General features: G+C 53.3%; 1 protein-coding gene across 3 annotated transcripts in view; it reads right to left on the minus strand.

The window, feature by feature from the left end:
- Nucleotides 1–1,406: 1,406 nt before the first annotated feature.
- The window catches only part of WSCD2 (WSC domain containing 2), a 114,395-nt gene continuing 99,618 nt past the window's right edge, over nucleotides 1,407–16,183 (minus strand). For 2 of the 3 annotated variants that reach the window (XM_032847396.1, XM_032847397.1), the window contains exons 7-9: nucleotides 15,223–15,387; nucleotides 8,254–8,454; nucleotides 1,524–1,876 (exon numbers count right to left, since the gene is read on the minus strand). In XM_032847396.1, coding sequence (XP_032703287.1) covers nucleotides 1,524–1,876; nucleotides 8,254–8,454; nucleotides 15,223–15,387 — 719 coding nt within the window. Of the gene's footprint in view, nucleotides 1,877–8,253; nucleotides 8,455–15,222; nucleotides 15,388–16,183 lie in introns of all 3 variants that reach the window. The other variant, XM_032847398.1, reaches the window with a different exon arrangement.

Raw genomic sequence — 16,183 nt, forward strand, 5'->3', positions numbered from 1 at the left:
TACATTCCGGGCTCCCCGGCTGGGCCCTGAGCCTGGGCGGGGAGCAAATCTCACAGAGGAGGGGGTCAGGGAAGAGAACCACAGGCCTAGTCCCTAAGCCCTGCTTCTCTTTGCGTGGCCAGGTGCAAAGGGGCAGAACGTAGTAGTTATATTCCTCTTAAAAAAATAGATCTCTTTACAGTCACCTTCTCCATAGTCTCTTGGGTATTTGGGAAAGAGCATTTACCTGCACCCCAAGCCTTCAGAGGGGCTGACTGGGGGGCTGCTCCGGACAGAAGAGCAAAGCTCTGGTACCTATGGCTTTTGCGTCTATGTTGTAGGGGACGGAGCAGGTGTGGGCAGGATGTGAAGCCACTGGGATCCGAGATGGGACAGATGGGGTCCTGAATCAGTGCTTTCTGAGACTGATGGTTAGCAACCCAGGTCCTGGAGAATCCTTTGGTTTGATGTCTTACCACCAAGGGAGGTGTGTTTCTATGGAAACGAAAGAACCATCCTCTCCCTTAAAGAATCATTTCCATGGAAGCTGGCCCCAAGGGACTAGGACCAAGGGGTGGTTGGTGATCTGGGAAGGTAGTGGGGGGATCTGTGTGGGTCAAGGTCCCCACCTGATGTCGAGCACTCCAGGCTCTCTCACCTGGATAGCAAAGGACCCCCGCTAGGGGTCAGAGGGCAGTATAGGGTCACTGTGTTGGGCTCCACTGTGGTAGAGCTGCCCCTGGGCGCTGTCAGTCTTACTCAAGCTTCTGCTTGTGGCATGTGACCATCCTGGAGTTAACTGCTGGCACCTGAGGACCCCTGGGAATGGGATCAAAGATGCCAAGGTCCCCTCCTGGGTACAGTTTGGGGGGAGCGGGGAAGGGCAGCATTCTGGCAACCAGATTGTTTCTCGGAGCCATGGGACCTGGGGGTGGGCTCCTCATGCTGGCCCCCCACATGGCAGTGCCTGTTAACCTCCTGGGGGGTACCACTGCCTCCATAGCCCCCACCGACTGTCAGAGACCCTTCTTCCAGCAGAAGCGGCCTGGGTCCATGTTGGAGTCCCTGCTTCCCTGGGGCATGGAGGAGAGAAGGGGAAGCTGTGAACGCTCAGCCCGGAAGGGAAGAGCACCCGGGGCCACTTTCTCCCTTGACCATCCCTTTAGCTCTCGAATCAACATCTTTGATTTCTGCAGTGGGACACCTGCTTCTTGGGGACACTGTGAGCCCTCGCTCCCTACAGGCAGGATCCTGAGTGGTGGGGCCTGGGGCACCGGAGACAGGCAAGGGTCCATGGGGCTCGAGTGCCCCAAACCAGCAGCCCCAATTCCAAGGGGGGCAGGGAGTTGGGTGGTGAGTTCCCCCACGGTCTCTTCCCTTGAGCTTCCTTCGTCATGCAGGAAACTCCACTGAGGGCCAACACTGAGGGGATTGTCCCCAAACCAGAAAGAGAGGACAGGTTGGGGGGAGGTTCCCCAAGGGAGGAGAATCTCGAGACCCCAGCTGGGTGGGTACTCCCAACCCCCTCGTCCCCAGCCCAGGCATCATCTGGGGTAGTAGTCGTCAGGGACGCCCGTGAGGTTCCTCCCCTTAAGGGCCGCGTCCACCATCTTGATGTAGGCCGAGATGACCTTCTGCATGTCGGCCGTGTAGGGGTCATACTCGAGCTTTCGGAGGCCCGAGCGCTTGAAGTTGCCGTCCTTCTGGCTCTCTACGCACAGTAGCCGGTCCTCCCTGACGGCCACGCCCAGCAGGCTCACCATGCGGCCCAGCTGGACGAAGAGGTCCTGCTTCAGGTCCTCAAAGTGCACCACCAGCACCTTCTTGCCAAACTTGAGCCAATCCAGCGTGTGAGTGGCCCACCACGGGGCGTAGTTCCTCACAAACTCCGGCCACTCTGGGGAGAGGAGGCAGGGCAGGGTCAGAGAAGGGGAGGGGCGCCCAGAGGACCAGGGTCAGGATCAAGGCAGTTACGGCAACGCCCTTCGCTCCTTCAGATCCCACACTGGCCCGGTCCCTCCCACCTCCATAATGTTGCTGCTACCTGCAATGTTCTCAGCCTTTCCTTGTCTTTGGAGAGAACCATAACCCCTCTTAGGTGCTTCCTGCATGGCCGCCCCAGCCTTCTCCATAAATGCATGTTATTGTGTTTTTATATACGTTTGTATTAGTGTAGCTAGTAATTTGCTTATTCCTCACGGCAACCGTTCTCTTCCTTGAACCCAAAAGTGAGGCACAGAGAGGTCAAGTAACTTGCTGAAGGTCACACAGCCATGCAATGGCAGAGCCAGGATTTGAAACCAAACAGTCTGGTTTCAAATTCTGGGCTTTGAACGATCAAGTTGTCCTGTTTAGTAATGTTATATACTCACAGGAGGATAGTAGGACCTTTGAATAGAGAAGTGGATAAAAGCATATGAAATTTGGCTGGGGGGATGGGGTAACTGGGTGATGGGCATTAAGGAAGGCAGTTGACAGAATCAGTACTGGGTATTATATGCAACGAATTACTCCTAAATTCTACCCAAAATTAATAATCTATACTATGTGTTAACTTGAATTTAAAACAAAAAAGTGACTGCCCATAAACAAACAAAACAGTCTCTGAGGGTTTTAGCACGGCACCCCATACTCAGTAGGTGCTCAGTAAATGCTGCCTGTTTCTCTTCCTGTCATTGTTCTGAGCTAGGACCTTGTCTCCCCGGACTCCCCAGGCCCAGGCTGGTGTTGCCTCTGGGCTTCACTGCCCCCTCCACAACCCCCATGTGTATATTGTCTCTCTCCAGTAGACCAGGCTGGGAGTATAGTTTAAGTCAGATTCTATCTCGTCATCTTTGCCTTACTGTTCTACTTTTCATCATGGTTTTTTTTGTTGTTGTTTTGGGTTTTTTGTTTTTGTTTTCAGTTTATTACCTTACTGCAGTAATCTGGCAGCGGGGGGACTGTCATGAACAGGGAATGGTGTGTTGGGGTGGTCTGGCTTGAAGACAGGCTACACCAGAATGTGGCTGATTGCTTGGGGAGCCCCAGAGAGAATCTCAAAGAGCTGCAAGCCAGCCGTGGGGCTGCGGAAATGGACAGAATGAGAAGTCCCTGTAGAGGAGGGGGGCGGTCACAGAGAACATTGGGAAGGGAGAAAGGGATTCTGAGCCCCCGCTGGACAGTCACAGGCAGGTGCTCTGAAACCCGGAAGCCAGACCCCCTGCTGCTCACAGAGGCAACGCTACCCCGCACCCCCCAGAGGGATCTGTTTTTAAATTTTTATTTTTTATTTTATTTATTTTAAAAGATTTTATTTATTTGACAGACAGAGATCACAAGTAGGCAGAGAGGCAGGCAGAGAGAGAGGAGGAAGGAGGATTCCCTGCTGAGCAGAGAGCCCGATGCGGGACTCGATCCCAGGGCTCTGAGATCATGACCCGAGCCGAAGGCAGAGGCTTTAATCCACGGAGCCACCCAGGCACCCCAAGGGATCTGCTTTTTGAACGAGGGTTTATCAGTCTCCCAAGCTGGGCTGGGGGAGCCCAGTTGCTTCTTGACAACTAAATCCTCCTCCTTTGCTGGGTGATGGGTACTTACAATCTCATTTAATCCTAAAGTGTACCCTGAAGGGAAAGGGCTACTGCTGACTTGTATCACCAGTGAGGAGACAGGAGGCTCAGAGAAGGGAAGCGACCCGCCCAAGGTCACACAGCCAGGGCCCAGGTCCTAATCTTTCCCAGGCACCAGCAGCCTCACCCCACTCCCTCCCACTGCCTTACCCGCAGCAGGGTCTCAACAAACGGCTGTTGAACTACATTGGAATTCCTCACCGCCAAACTGTGACATGATAAAGGGCTCCTCTTCCTTCGCAAAACCCATCCGACCCGTGGTGAGCCTCCTGCTCCCCCAGCGCCCAGAACACCGCTGCTACTAGGGAAATGTGAATGCTGGGGACAAGGATATCTTTTATCTTTAGGATAGATGATTTACAAGGTGTCTGGCTAATTGGGCCCACACTGTTGTAATGGGTTAAGACCAGATGTATCTGAGTGATTAGAGGAACATAGAGCATGTACATAGTCTGTTGTAATTTTTTTCTTTTTCTTTTTTTTTTTTTTTTTTTTGGGAGTCTGCCCCCTCCTGAGTCCTCCACCCACCCCCGCACATATCCCTGCGGGGTCCGGACACCTGCTGCTCTTACCGTAGAAGCCCAGCAGGAGGAAGGTGGGACTCAGTTGCCCAGGAGCGAGCAGATCACATTTCTAGGCTGGGCTACTTCTGACCAACCATCTCAGGTATTTGCTGGGGGGGGTTGCTGCACAAGCTCCCCCCAAAAAAGGAGAGGGAAGACCCATCTGCAGGGTGGTCAGGGCCTGCAGAGGGCGGTCCCAGCCTCGGGTGCTTCTTCGGGGGTCGTTTAAGGCTCAGGGTCTGGGCACAGACCATTTTGGAGGCAGACGGCAGTGTTCACAACCCCCTTCCTCTCTCTGTTAGCTGTGGCAGCGTGGGGACCTTGGTTGGTCGCCTCAAGATTCAGTTTACCCATCAGTGAAAGAACTGTGCTAAGACCTGCATCCTGGACGTGAGAGGGAATGGAAGCAGAGGGGCAAGGACCCCAGCCCTGGGCCCCAGCAGTGGCTCCTTCAATGTCAGCTGCTGGTACGAGGATTCTGGAGGTAAGCGCCCTGGCGTCACCAAGACGCACCCCCTTATGTCCCATCAGCTAGGTCAGCGCTTCCCACCAACAAGGCTTGAGCAACCCCGCCCCCAGACTGCTTCAGCAATAGCTGCTCACCTACTCCCCCAGATTCCTTCCTGGGAGCTCCTGAACTACTTCACTAAAAAGAATAAAAATTACAAACCAAAGCCCTGATGAGCACAGGATCCCCGTCCCAGTGGGTCATAAAGGCACCCTGAGCCCCAGACCATGGGTCCTGGCCCCGGTTCTGCCAAAACAGTCACCCTTGGAGCTCCCGCCTCTTGCCAGGGGGAGGAACCGGGGCCTGATTAATAGCTTAACTGCACTTAATTCCCTGCGGAATCATTAAACACAGTCTGTTTCATTAAACGGATCTAGGACAATTCACCTTGTGTAATCATATCACATAAAACTTTGCTTTGGACCCACTCCAGGGAGACTGTAAAATTAACATTATGGAACCAAAAATGGGGGGCGCAGGGAGGGTTGCAAGAGCCTTGCTCCAGCTCTACATGGAAAAGCAGGCACCGGCAGGGAGGGGTGGACCTGCTCCCCAACGGGGACCTCTGCTTTTGGGGGAGGTGGGGAACCCTCCCACACTAGGCAGTGATGCCCAAACATTCAAGTGCACTGGAAGCTTCAGGTGACGGGGGCGGGGTGTGTGGCGGGGATCTTTTTCAAGTGCAGATTCCCATTCAGGGATCCTGAGGGCAGAGCTGGGCTTTTCTAAACCCTCTTCCAGGTGGGGTCAAGGCACTGCTATGGAGACCCCACCTGGAGCAGCAAGGGTTTAAGGTGTTAACTCTTAAATTGGAGTGTGTATCAGAAACGTCTGGAGGGATTGGGAAAACACAGATTGCCAGGCCCCCTCTGAGTTTCTGATGCAGCAGGTTGTGGGGTGGGAAGGTGTGGGGCTGGAGGATATGCGCTTCTAACCCATTCCCCCAGGCTACGTGTTCCAGCATGGCTGGCATGGGCACTCTAAAGCCAGGGTCTCAACTCAAGTGCCTGCGGGGGCCAAATGGGAAAGCTAAGAGCAAAGAAAGAAAGGGGTTCTTTGGGGGAAGGCTCCCAGAGCCCTGAAGACCTGGGTCAGGCCCGGGAGGGGATGCAGGGAGAAGGTTCCCCATCCCAGGCTACTGTGGGGACCCCAGGCACCCTGCCAGGAGATGCGTGTGCTGGAACCTTCTCTCTCCCTTGCCCTGCAGTCTCGTGCTTCAGCACGTCCTGACTCCTCCCTAACCTTCGGTTTGCAAGCTCCCAGCTGCCCCGAGGGAGGAAAAAGAGGCCAGGCAGCTCCTGGGAACTGGAACTGCCTGAACCTGAGACCAGGTGCCAAGCCAGGCAAGCTGTAAACTCATCACAAAGCCAGGGTCACCCCTAGGTAAGAGACAGCTTGGGAGCCAATGCCTGGGGTCAAGCTCGCTCAGCACCGTGACTGTTCCCTTCCTGGGCTGGTTTTCTCACCTGTGCAATGGAATGCTGCAGTGACCAGCAGCCTTTCTTACCTCCTCTGGGAATTAGGTTTAAATGACCTAATGAATGCAAAGAAATTAGCCCTGGGAGCTGCCCCATGGAGTCCCCGCTCTTCCCCCTGGGGGCAGCAGGAAGCCTGGGAGGCAGACAGTTGGATTTTACTCCTGTCCCTGGGTGCCCGAATGACCTTGGCAGGTCCCTGCCTCTCTCTGGGCCTCAGTTTCCCTGTTAATCAATAGAGGGTCAATCGAGGTTTGGGGTCCTACCTGAACTCTAGAAGCAGCGAGAGCTTTAAAAAAAACACCGGAGCCCAGGTTGCATTCCAGCAATGGTCCCAGTGTGGTCGGGGCACTGGCCTTTGTCCCCACTCCTCCAGGGAGGTGTGGCTGCTGTGTGGCAGGGGCTGAGGATCCCTGGGCTTGGTCGCCCCCAGGTCCTTTCCAGCTGGGCTGGCAAAGTCTCTGCTCAGCCAGGCCTCTGCCAAGTGCCCCTGCAGACTTCTCAGCCTGGCCTTGAGTGTTCATTTCCAACCGTTCCACAAATGAATCAGAAACCTCTTCTGGGAACAGTGGAACAAATGTCACCACCTAAGCTTCCACCCTCTGAGAGGGGGAATGAAGCAAGGGGAGGGACAGAGGACCCCCTGGACTGAACTGGGAAGCCAGGGCCCCGCTGGCCAGACAGGCCCAGGGGTTTTAAGGAATGACATCATTAACCACAGGATGGCCGCGTTAACACCTCTGGTGGGGGACAGTGTGTGGGGGTGCTTTGGAGCAGCTTTAGGAGGGGTGAAGTGGAGAGCACCCCTTCAAGGCTGAGGCTGAAGCAGCCTGGTTCCTGGAGGCTAAGGTGGAGGGAGCTCCCCTTTACGGAGCACCAACTGGACTGACTGACCCCACTGTTCCATCAACATTTTATCCCATCCATCATCATAGCTCAGTGGTTAAGGGCTTGGGTTCAGGAGCAAGACTGTGTGGGGTCAAACCCCAGGTCCACTACCTCCAGGGAAAGCCTCTTCACCTCTCTGAACTTGGCTCATCCCATCTCTAAAACGGGGTTAATTATGGGTTTCAAGACTCTCCTTACAGTGATGGAGATGCGGGTGATAATGGATATGGGATTTTTTTTTTTTTATATAAAGCTTTTATTTGACAGAGAGAGAGAGAGAGACAGTGGAAGAGGGAACACAAGTAGGGAGAGTGGGAGAGGGAGAAGCAGGCCTCCCTCGGAGCAGGGAGCCCAATGCGGGGTTCGATCCCAGGACCCTGGGATCATGACCCGAGCCGAAAACAGACGCTCAACGACTGAGCCACCCAGATGCCTTGGATATGGGATTTTAAGAGCCAGAGGGCTTAAAGATTTTTAAGATGCTCAAGGGTGGGTCTGACTTCAACGCTCTCACCACGATCGTGGGCCACTGGCTCTGGACTGAGATCTTTATCCACAGGGCTGTCATCTACTAAGTGCCAGAAGTGAATCTCAAACCCCGATCATATTAAGATTCACGGCTGTGGGGCCAACATCGTCACTCCTCAGCTGTGTGACCTGGCACAAGTCACTTACTCCTCAGCTGTGTGACCTGGCACAAGTCACTTACCCTCTCTGAGCCTCACAACCCAGAGCTGCTGGAGGTGGTTCATTGAAATGACGCTCTGTGAGTTCTTAGGGGGCTCTTGAGTGACCTCCTGGCCATCAGCCACTGACCATGGGCTGGATTCTGACCATGGGGCTGGATTCTGGTCTCCCGACTCCCAGGAAAGGGCTCTTGAAACTGCGTCCAGCCATCCCATATCAATTACATGAGGATCTCCATTTCCATAATTACTGAGTGTTTTTAAAGGGTTAAACTCTTATAGCCCCACTATTATTAACCCCATTGTATAGGCAGGACAAGCCGAAGTGCCAGAAGATGGTGGAGCTGGGGTTTGAACCCACGGAGTCTCGCTCTTGAGCCCATGCCCTTGACGGCTGCCTGTGACCCCATCAGACTCCCAGCAGGTGCAGCTCATGGGCTGGAGGCCACGGGGAACCCTTCTGGATCCCTGGCAGCACCCAGCACCAGCTGTACCGCCCACCCCCGCATGGCAGCCTGCCCCTCACCCCCATCCCTGCAGTACCTTTGCCCTTCCAGTGGGCGTGTGCAGCAAAACCGATATGGCCGCCGTACTTGCGGTTGAACTCGGCCATGAGCGCCTTGTAGGGGTTACGAATGAGCAGGATGGCAGCATCGAAGGCCTCAATCTCCTTCTGGCCACTTTCGTGCGTCTTGATGCAGATGGTCCTGCCGCTGCGCCAGTGGTCCCGCTCGCCTTTGAACCCTGCTCCAGTCAAAGGAGGGAGATAGAGAGCAGTGAGCCCAGGGCCAGGAGTCCCGCCCAGTCCCCCAGGCTAACTCAGGAAGCCTGATGCATTCACTTGTTTCTTCCCATGTTTACTGAGTACCTGTGTGCCAGGCACTGTGCTGGCAGGTGGGAATAAAATCTGCAAAAATCTTCATGGGTCTTGCCATCTTTGGGAGTCAGGTAATGCAGATCATGACCTCGTTGACCACAATGAGCCACCGTGCCACAGAAGTGGCTGGGATTTTGTGCCCAGGAGCCCCAAGAAGCACTGGAGAGGGACGCACTGGGGGAGTCCTCTTTGGGTGGAGTGTATGTCTCCAGGCATGGCCCTATGACTCTCTTTGGCCAGGGCAATGAGGACAGAAGTGGTTTTCTAGCATAGCCCCCAGGCACATCTCATGTTCCTTTAGTCTTATGTGCTCTGCCGTTACTGTGAGGACGTGTACTACAAGGCTGCTGGTCCCAGATGGTGAGAGACTTGTGAAACAGACACAGGTGCAACCTGGAGGGAAAGGGGTATAAAGTGACATGGAAAGGATGAGAAGGAATGACTAGCCCAAGAGAGGAAGGGAAAGGTGTGGGGGAATAGCAGATACAAAGGTCCTGGGGTGCGTCGGAAGAAATGTGTCACATGGATGACTTCTGAGGGGGAAAAGAGGGGAATGTAAACTCAGATCGGATTGTAGCGGTCATGATGGAGAGTTCAGCACTAAGACAACAAAGATTGGGAAGCCCTGAGAAAGGATTTAAGCAAAGACAGCAGGACAAGATCAGATTTTCCTTTCAAAAGCCGAAGACCTGACAGAAGTTGTGGGTTGCAGGAGAATGTTTCTCTGGTGCCAATGGTTTGCTGGACACTGGTCTGAGCCTTTCATGTAATTGGGCAACTCCATGCTTGCATTGATCCTAGGAGAGATTTTTATGGATAAGGACAACTGAGGCACCGGGAGATCAAAGAATTTGCCCAGGCTCTAGAGCGAGGGAGGGAGACGTGAAGCCAAGATTCAAACCCAAGCCATCTAGGTGCCAGAGACTGAGTTCTTGGGCCTCCTGCTCTCCCAGGAGTGAGGGCACTTGGATGGCATCTTGAAAGCCAAGCAGAAATGCTCTCAGACGACGCCTTCAAGATACCTGCTGTGTTTCCAACTCCATGATATTTCTTTGGGCCTCCGTTTCCTCATCTATAAAATGGAACCATGCTGCTTCTCCTTCACAGGGCTGTTTGAGAAAATCAATGAGGCCCAGAGGAGGAGTCCAATCAATGGCAGCTCAATGACAACAAGTTTTGCGGGGGGACACGATGGGCTGAGAAGCCACCCTTCCTCCCCTTTTCTCTCCTTGTCCCATGCACAAAGGTTTCTGAGGCTTTTAAGGTGGATTAAAATGAGGCCAGCCTGGTACCTATTCCTGTTCCTGGAGATCAGGTTTCAGAAAAGGTAAAACTCCAGTTTCAGAAAAGGTACAACAACCCACCCCCCAACTCCCCGCTGGGGTCACAAGAAATGGAATATCATCTCCTGAGCTAGAGTCCATCCTGGGACTTGCCAAGTGAAACCGCAGGAAGTATCTTACCCTTGCAAATTAGCACTGGCCCCTGCCCACAAGGAAATATTCACCCACAGTCTTGGAGGCCCACGGACTGCCCCATGTCATGGGACAACGAGGAGTGGGGTCTGGGAGCTGAAGAGCAGAGCCTGGGACACAGATGTTGACCCACGAGTTGGGTCCAATTTCAAGGCATGCAGTCCTGCATTCCATCAGCAAAGTGCCCCATGACACAGACAACGAACTTCCCATCTGGGATGGCATTTTATCTTTGCCAAAATGCATTTCAGCATGAGCACAGCAAGAGAAAAACACATATGGGGGTTACACAAGGACACATACAGTTTCTCAGAGAAGAAAGAGAACTAGAAACTTGGCGGAGGGGTTACAGTAGTTTAAATCAGCTCTTGCCATCAACAGACGAATGGATAAAGAAGATGTGTATATATATACTCTGGAATACTATGCAGCCATCAAAACCCCAAAATCTTGCAATTTGCAACAACATGGATGGAACTAGAGGGTATTATGCTTAGCGTAATAAGTTAATCAGAGAAAAACAATTATCATATGATCTCTCTGATATGAGGAATTTGAGAGCCAGAGTAGGGGGTTGTAGGGGATAGGGAGGAAAAAAATGAAACAAGACAGGATCAGGAAGGAGACAAACCCTAAGAGATTCTTAATCTCAGAAACCAAACTGAGTGTTGCTGGGGGGTGGGAGGGGAGGGATAGGGTGGCTGGGTGATGGACACTGGGGAGGGTATGTGCTATGTTGAGTGCTGTGAATTGTGCAAGACTGATGATTCACAGACCTGTACCCCTGGGGCAAATAATACATTATATGTTAATTAAAAAAAAATCAGCTTTGGTGCATTGTGAGACCTAGAGTCCATTTCTCTGTTACGTGGTGGAGTCAACCCAGCACCACATTTATCAAGAAACAAAGATTATGCACATCGGAAAAGACCTGGTCTAGACTCCAGATGTAGGTCTCCTAAGAAGTTAGTCTGTAAGGTGCACTGCAAAAGTAGGTAGGTGGAGAAAATTCCATTTAGCACAATGCCTCCCAGAGAGAGGAGTTCTGTGTCTAGGAAGGAGCCTTTAAGAATCTGCATGGGATCTGCCTGAGAAACTAGAGATGGTTGCTCCAGCAGCCTCCAGGGAGGGCCTTCTAGGTGATTACAATCAGGGATGCAAGCGGAGGGCCAGAGCAGAATTGCTGAACTCCACCACCAGGGGGCCCCCTCTCCACTCCTCTGTGACGCAGGACCCAGCTCCATTGCATCTGTGTGGAGCATTTCAATCCTGTTCCTTTGAGGGTTCACCATAATAGCAGCTCATCTGGGGTACGCATGGGACCCTCAGAGACTCTGAGGAGCCAGACAATGGTCGAGGCTTTGGAGAATAAGCTATTTATTCTTCTCTCCACCCCACTGCCCACTATGACATGTGCTTGTGCAATCTGCAGTTAAAGAAGCCGTCAGGGAGAGGGGCAGGAGGCAGGGCTCCACATTTCTGCATGCCCTGCTGTTTGCTGGGGAGGGAAAGGCCCCCAAGAGCCTGCCTCATCCATGCCCTGCCACATCTGTGTGGCCCCAAGGAGCGGAGAAAGACTCTGCCGAACTCTGGGCAGTCATCCCAGCCCCTCCTGCCTTGGGGTTCACTCAGCCCAGAGAGCTGGAGCCTGCACTCTGGGCACTGGGGTCCCTGAGATGGGGAGGGGGACAGAGAGGGGAGAGGGGGCCTAAGGAGAGGGAGGGAGAAGGGGAGAAGCAGACACAGACACAAAAGAAGAAGAGAGGCATAAAAAAGGAGAAAGGGAGAGAGAGACAGATGGACACAGACACAGAGAAAATCATGTTTTGCAGATGGCCAGCCTCTCTGGGTAAGGGCAAGAGGGGGCAAAATGCAAGAGGTACACACACTTGGATTCTTGGAGAATGTTCTCCCCCTGCACCCCTCCTTCACTCAGCAGCCCCTCAGGGGGGCAGGCTGTTGCCAGGAGGAGAGAAGAGGAGGTTGCAGAGAAAGTGCCAAGCAGCCCGTTAGACCTAGGAGGGCCCTGGGGGTCACCCACTGAACACAAGCTTGTTACACAGGAGGAGATGGAGGTTTCAAGCTGGGTGGTGGTGGTGTCCCCCCTTATCCAGCTAGTTAGCTGCAGGGATGAGGGAGGAAACTCTGAAATATCACGAAGCCAGAGTCCCTGGAGCATCAGCTCATCCTACAGAAACCAGCCCCCTCCAGGCCCATCCCTGAGGCCCCTCACTTCCAATCAATGGGCTCCTACTGTCCTTCCCACTGTCCCCTGTCCCCACTACTGTCCCTGCAGCTGGACATCCTCTCCAAGTTCTGCAGCCAGAGGCGTATTTTCACACACACAAATCCCAGCACACCACTCCTCGGCCTGAGATCCCTCCATACCCCACTCCGCACCGGGCCAGGGGCCCCAGCATAATATGCTTTCAAGGGCTTCACCCACCCAGTCCTGGCTGTCCCTCCTGCATCGCACCCCCAACCCTCACCCCTGCCACCGTCCAATGCCACTGAATGGCCATTGACCAATCACACAGTCCCCTGCTCCTCACATCACTGCCCCCATCCACAGCCTCTCCCTGGGGCTCCTCCTCCACTGGGGGGGAGGGGGGGGGAGTCCTGTATACTTTTGCACACCCCTGCCCCAGACTAAATCACAAAATATGGAAAGCACCCACCCCAGAGCTGGGCCCATCGCAGACATTCCATAAACACCCACAACACTTAGTATCACTAAGGGCGACATGACGTATTGTAACGACAGGGACCATGATGAAGGAGGGCTCTGGGAACAAGGAAGATGGGGCAGGTGGATGTGGGAGTCTGCCAGAGGTGCTGGAAGGAGGTTGTGATCTCGGCTTGGGGAGAGCAGGTTTCCAGGCAGAAGAGCTAGGATGGGGTGGGGGTGGGGACTGATGATCCAGGCGTGTGGCTGGCATGTTTTTGAACTATGAAGACCACATCCTACCTGGAGCCTGACACTCGAAGGGGGCAGCAGACCAAGCAGCCAGTGGGCTGCAAACCCCCTCCCCATGCCCCACCCCCCAGAGTTTGAGGATTTCCTTAAGCTGCAGAGGTCATGTGGGGAGGGACTTGGGGTTAGCAGGACTGAACAATGGTATTTTAACACCAGAGCCTCATACACATTGTCTTATATCTTTTTTCAAAACCAGTGTGCATTTGCTGTTGACATCCCCATATTATAAATGAGGTAACGGAACCTCGGAGAAATAATGAAATCTTGCCCAAGGCCCCACACCTGATAACTACCAGTGTTCAGTCTGAAGAGTCAATGTCCTGACTCTGTCTTAAGACACAGTTTCCCTTTGAAGCTAGGAGGCTGAGTTAGATCAGAGGTGGTCCTATCAGGCACATAGCCCACCATTCCCCCTTCTACACCCTCAACAGGCATCACTACTAGATTAAGGCACTTAAAGAGAACCTCAGAATCCTTCTTAACACATCAACCTAAAACAGGGATTCATCGGAATGAACACAGGAGATGAAACCACTTTGAATACCTGGACTGATGATCCTGAAAGACCCTTATATTTGTAAATTCTACAATTCCATAAATAGGGTTCCTGCCCCAGCCCAAGGGCCAGCCATGGGATGCTTCCTGAGTCTGCTTCTCCCTGCCACTCTCCAGGACAAGCCAGAGATATTCCAGACTCTGCCTGGGTTCCTCCCAACAACCCCCATAAAGGTAGCACGACAAAGTGTTTGTTAAAAGCACGGATATAATGTTGACAGCTGGGCCTGGGTTCAGATCCTGATATAAGCATGAAAAACCCTCACCTTGGAGCCTCGAACACATTTCATGCTCAATAAATGATTGCATAAGCCAAAACGAAAAAAATCAGTCATACCGAACATCGGGATCCTAAGACAGACCTTACTGCTTGTTAACTCCATCCTTCAACCTGTCCCTTTTCATCCTTCTTGACTTTCCTCCTTCCCGCTTCCCACCCTCAGACAGAGGTCCCCTGGCTCTCCCAGTGCCTGGTCCCCAGACTGTAGTGTTCACAGCCTACACTGATGGCATGCTCACTCTGCGCTAAGCCTGTTACATGGAGCAACTTCTTAACTCTCACAATGACCTCACCAGGGACATACCGTGATCTCTGATTCGTGCATGATGACGCAGATCAGAGAGGTGCAGAAACTTGCTCAAAGTCACACAGCCAGTAAGCGGGTCTTCATCTGGTTTGCAGACACAAAGACCCACAGCCACAGGCTGCCCCGCGTAAAGACAAAACCTCTCACAAACAGAGCTGCTTCCCTGATGCCCCTGCCAGAGCTGGGAGGGGGCCTCACATCCAATGGGGCTTTCACCCAAGGTTTTCAATTTCCCAGTAAGAACCCCCAGGGTCTTCTTGCCCAGATGATGGGAATAGTAAGAATGCAGGCTTTGAAACTGGGATGGCCTAGGCTGTAATCCCTCACCAGCCTGTTGAAAACAATCTGCGTGACTTGGAGTAAGTAACCTTTTCTCTCCAAGCCTCAGTTTTTTGAATCTGGGAAATGGTACCACATCCTATGTCCTAGGGTTATTATGCTGGGCTAAAAATGGAGCACCTGGCATGGCTCTTGGCAGCCAAAGAAGTCTGTCCGTGGCCATCTAAACCTACACAAAGCACATGGCACACAGTGCCGCATAAATGCCTGCCAGGAGACTACACTTAGGAAGTGCCTCTGGAGCCGAGCAACGCTCAGTGAACATCTGTGAGCAGAAGGAAAATAAAGCACCCGCACAACAGATACCACTGGCTTCAGGGTACGTAGGACACTTGGTACATAGTAGGTGCTCAGTAAATGTCTCCCAAAATGAGCTTCATTCTCTCCTTCTTTATATAGCACAGAGATGCTGGTCCATCGACATTGGTGGCGAGGGACCTGCCTAGAGTTGGCACTCCAGGAAAGTTGCAGTGCCCTAGCCAGAGAGAGAAGATAGCACGCACATACTAGGTGCTTGATAAATGTCCCTTTTTGAATAGATGCTGCTCAGGCAAAGTTTGTGGAGCATACAAGGAGGCAGGGTACCGAGCGCACAGTAGGTCCTAGCAACCATGCCCAGGTGAGCCAAGTGGCACACAGTAGGGACGCAGGAAGGGTTTTCCCTTGCCCTCCCCCCAGGTGGGTCCGCTCCGGCCTCCTCACCTTTGTTGTAGAGGGAACCGTCGAAGTAATAGCTCCCGGTGTAGAAGCCGGTGGCCAGTTCAATGAGGTGGCGAGCCCAAGTGTTGCCGGCACCGGGGAAGCTGGCCAGAGCGATGAGCTGCTTGGACTTGGCTGGGAGGAACTTTCGGTCCATGCAGCGGTTGTCTGCAAAGGGCAGGACACGGTCAGGGGCAGGCAGATGGAGCTGGACAGGAAGGGAGCAGGGCGTGAGTCCCACCCCGACCCCTTCCCAGCCCTGCAGCCCAGGTCGTGTGCTGGGACTCTCCCCGGGCCCCCTCCCTTCCCATGGCTAAAAGGAGAAAAACGGTTCCTCATCACTGGGTTGACACGAGGGTTGAAGGAGACCACGGATGAGGAGGGAGGGATGATCCCGTAGCAGGAATTCAATGAACATCGGCTAGTTCTGATCTCCTGCCTCAATCTCCCCCCCAGCATGGAGACTCATTCTCACACCACCCCCACCATCCTTTGCTCAAGAAGACAACCCTCCAAAGTCATCTGCCTACATGGGGTCCGATCCAGGGTTCTGACCTTGGCTTCCAAGACAGGTGTGGCCAGGCTCATGTTTCCTTCCAGGCTCATCCCTCCCACCCACCTGCCGGCCTCCAGGGTCCCTCCACTTCCTGTCTGTGCTCTGCTCCTTCCTGATCCAGCAGCACCCCCAGGGACAGTAAGAGACTTTGCTGTCCCCACCACCCCTGCTTTTGCCAGGCCGATGTTTTATTTCCCTGTCCTCTGCCGAATCAGCACCGCCTGGCTTCCCTCCTCCCCAGGTTAGCCTTCCCGAATGGGGTCCTTCCCCTCCTTGTCGCTCATCTCCATTGTTACTCGAAGGATGATTTGTTGATAATGCCCTTTGCTTATTCTCTAGCACTTTCTATATCCTCTGGCACAGAGTAGGGATAATAAAAGCGTCTTGGGTGGATGGATGGATGACAGA

The sequence above is a fragment of the Lontra canadensis genome, unplaced genomic scaffold (genome assembly GCF_010015895.1).
Source record: "Lontra canadensis isolate GAN:19392208 unplaced genomic scaffold, GSC_riverotter_1.0 scaffold187, whole genome shotgun sequence".
Lineage (NCBI taxonomy): Eukaryota > Metazoa > Chordata > Mammalia > Carnivora > Mustelidae > Lontra > Lontra canadensis.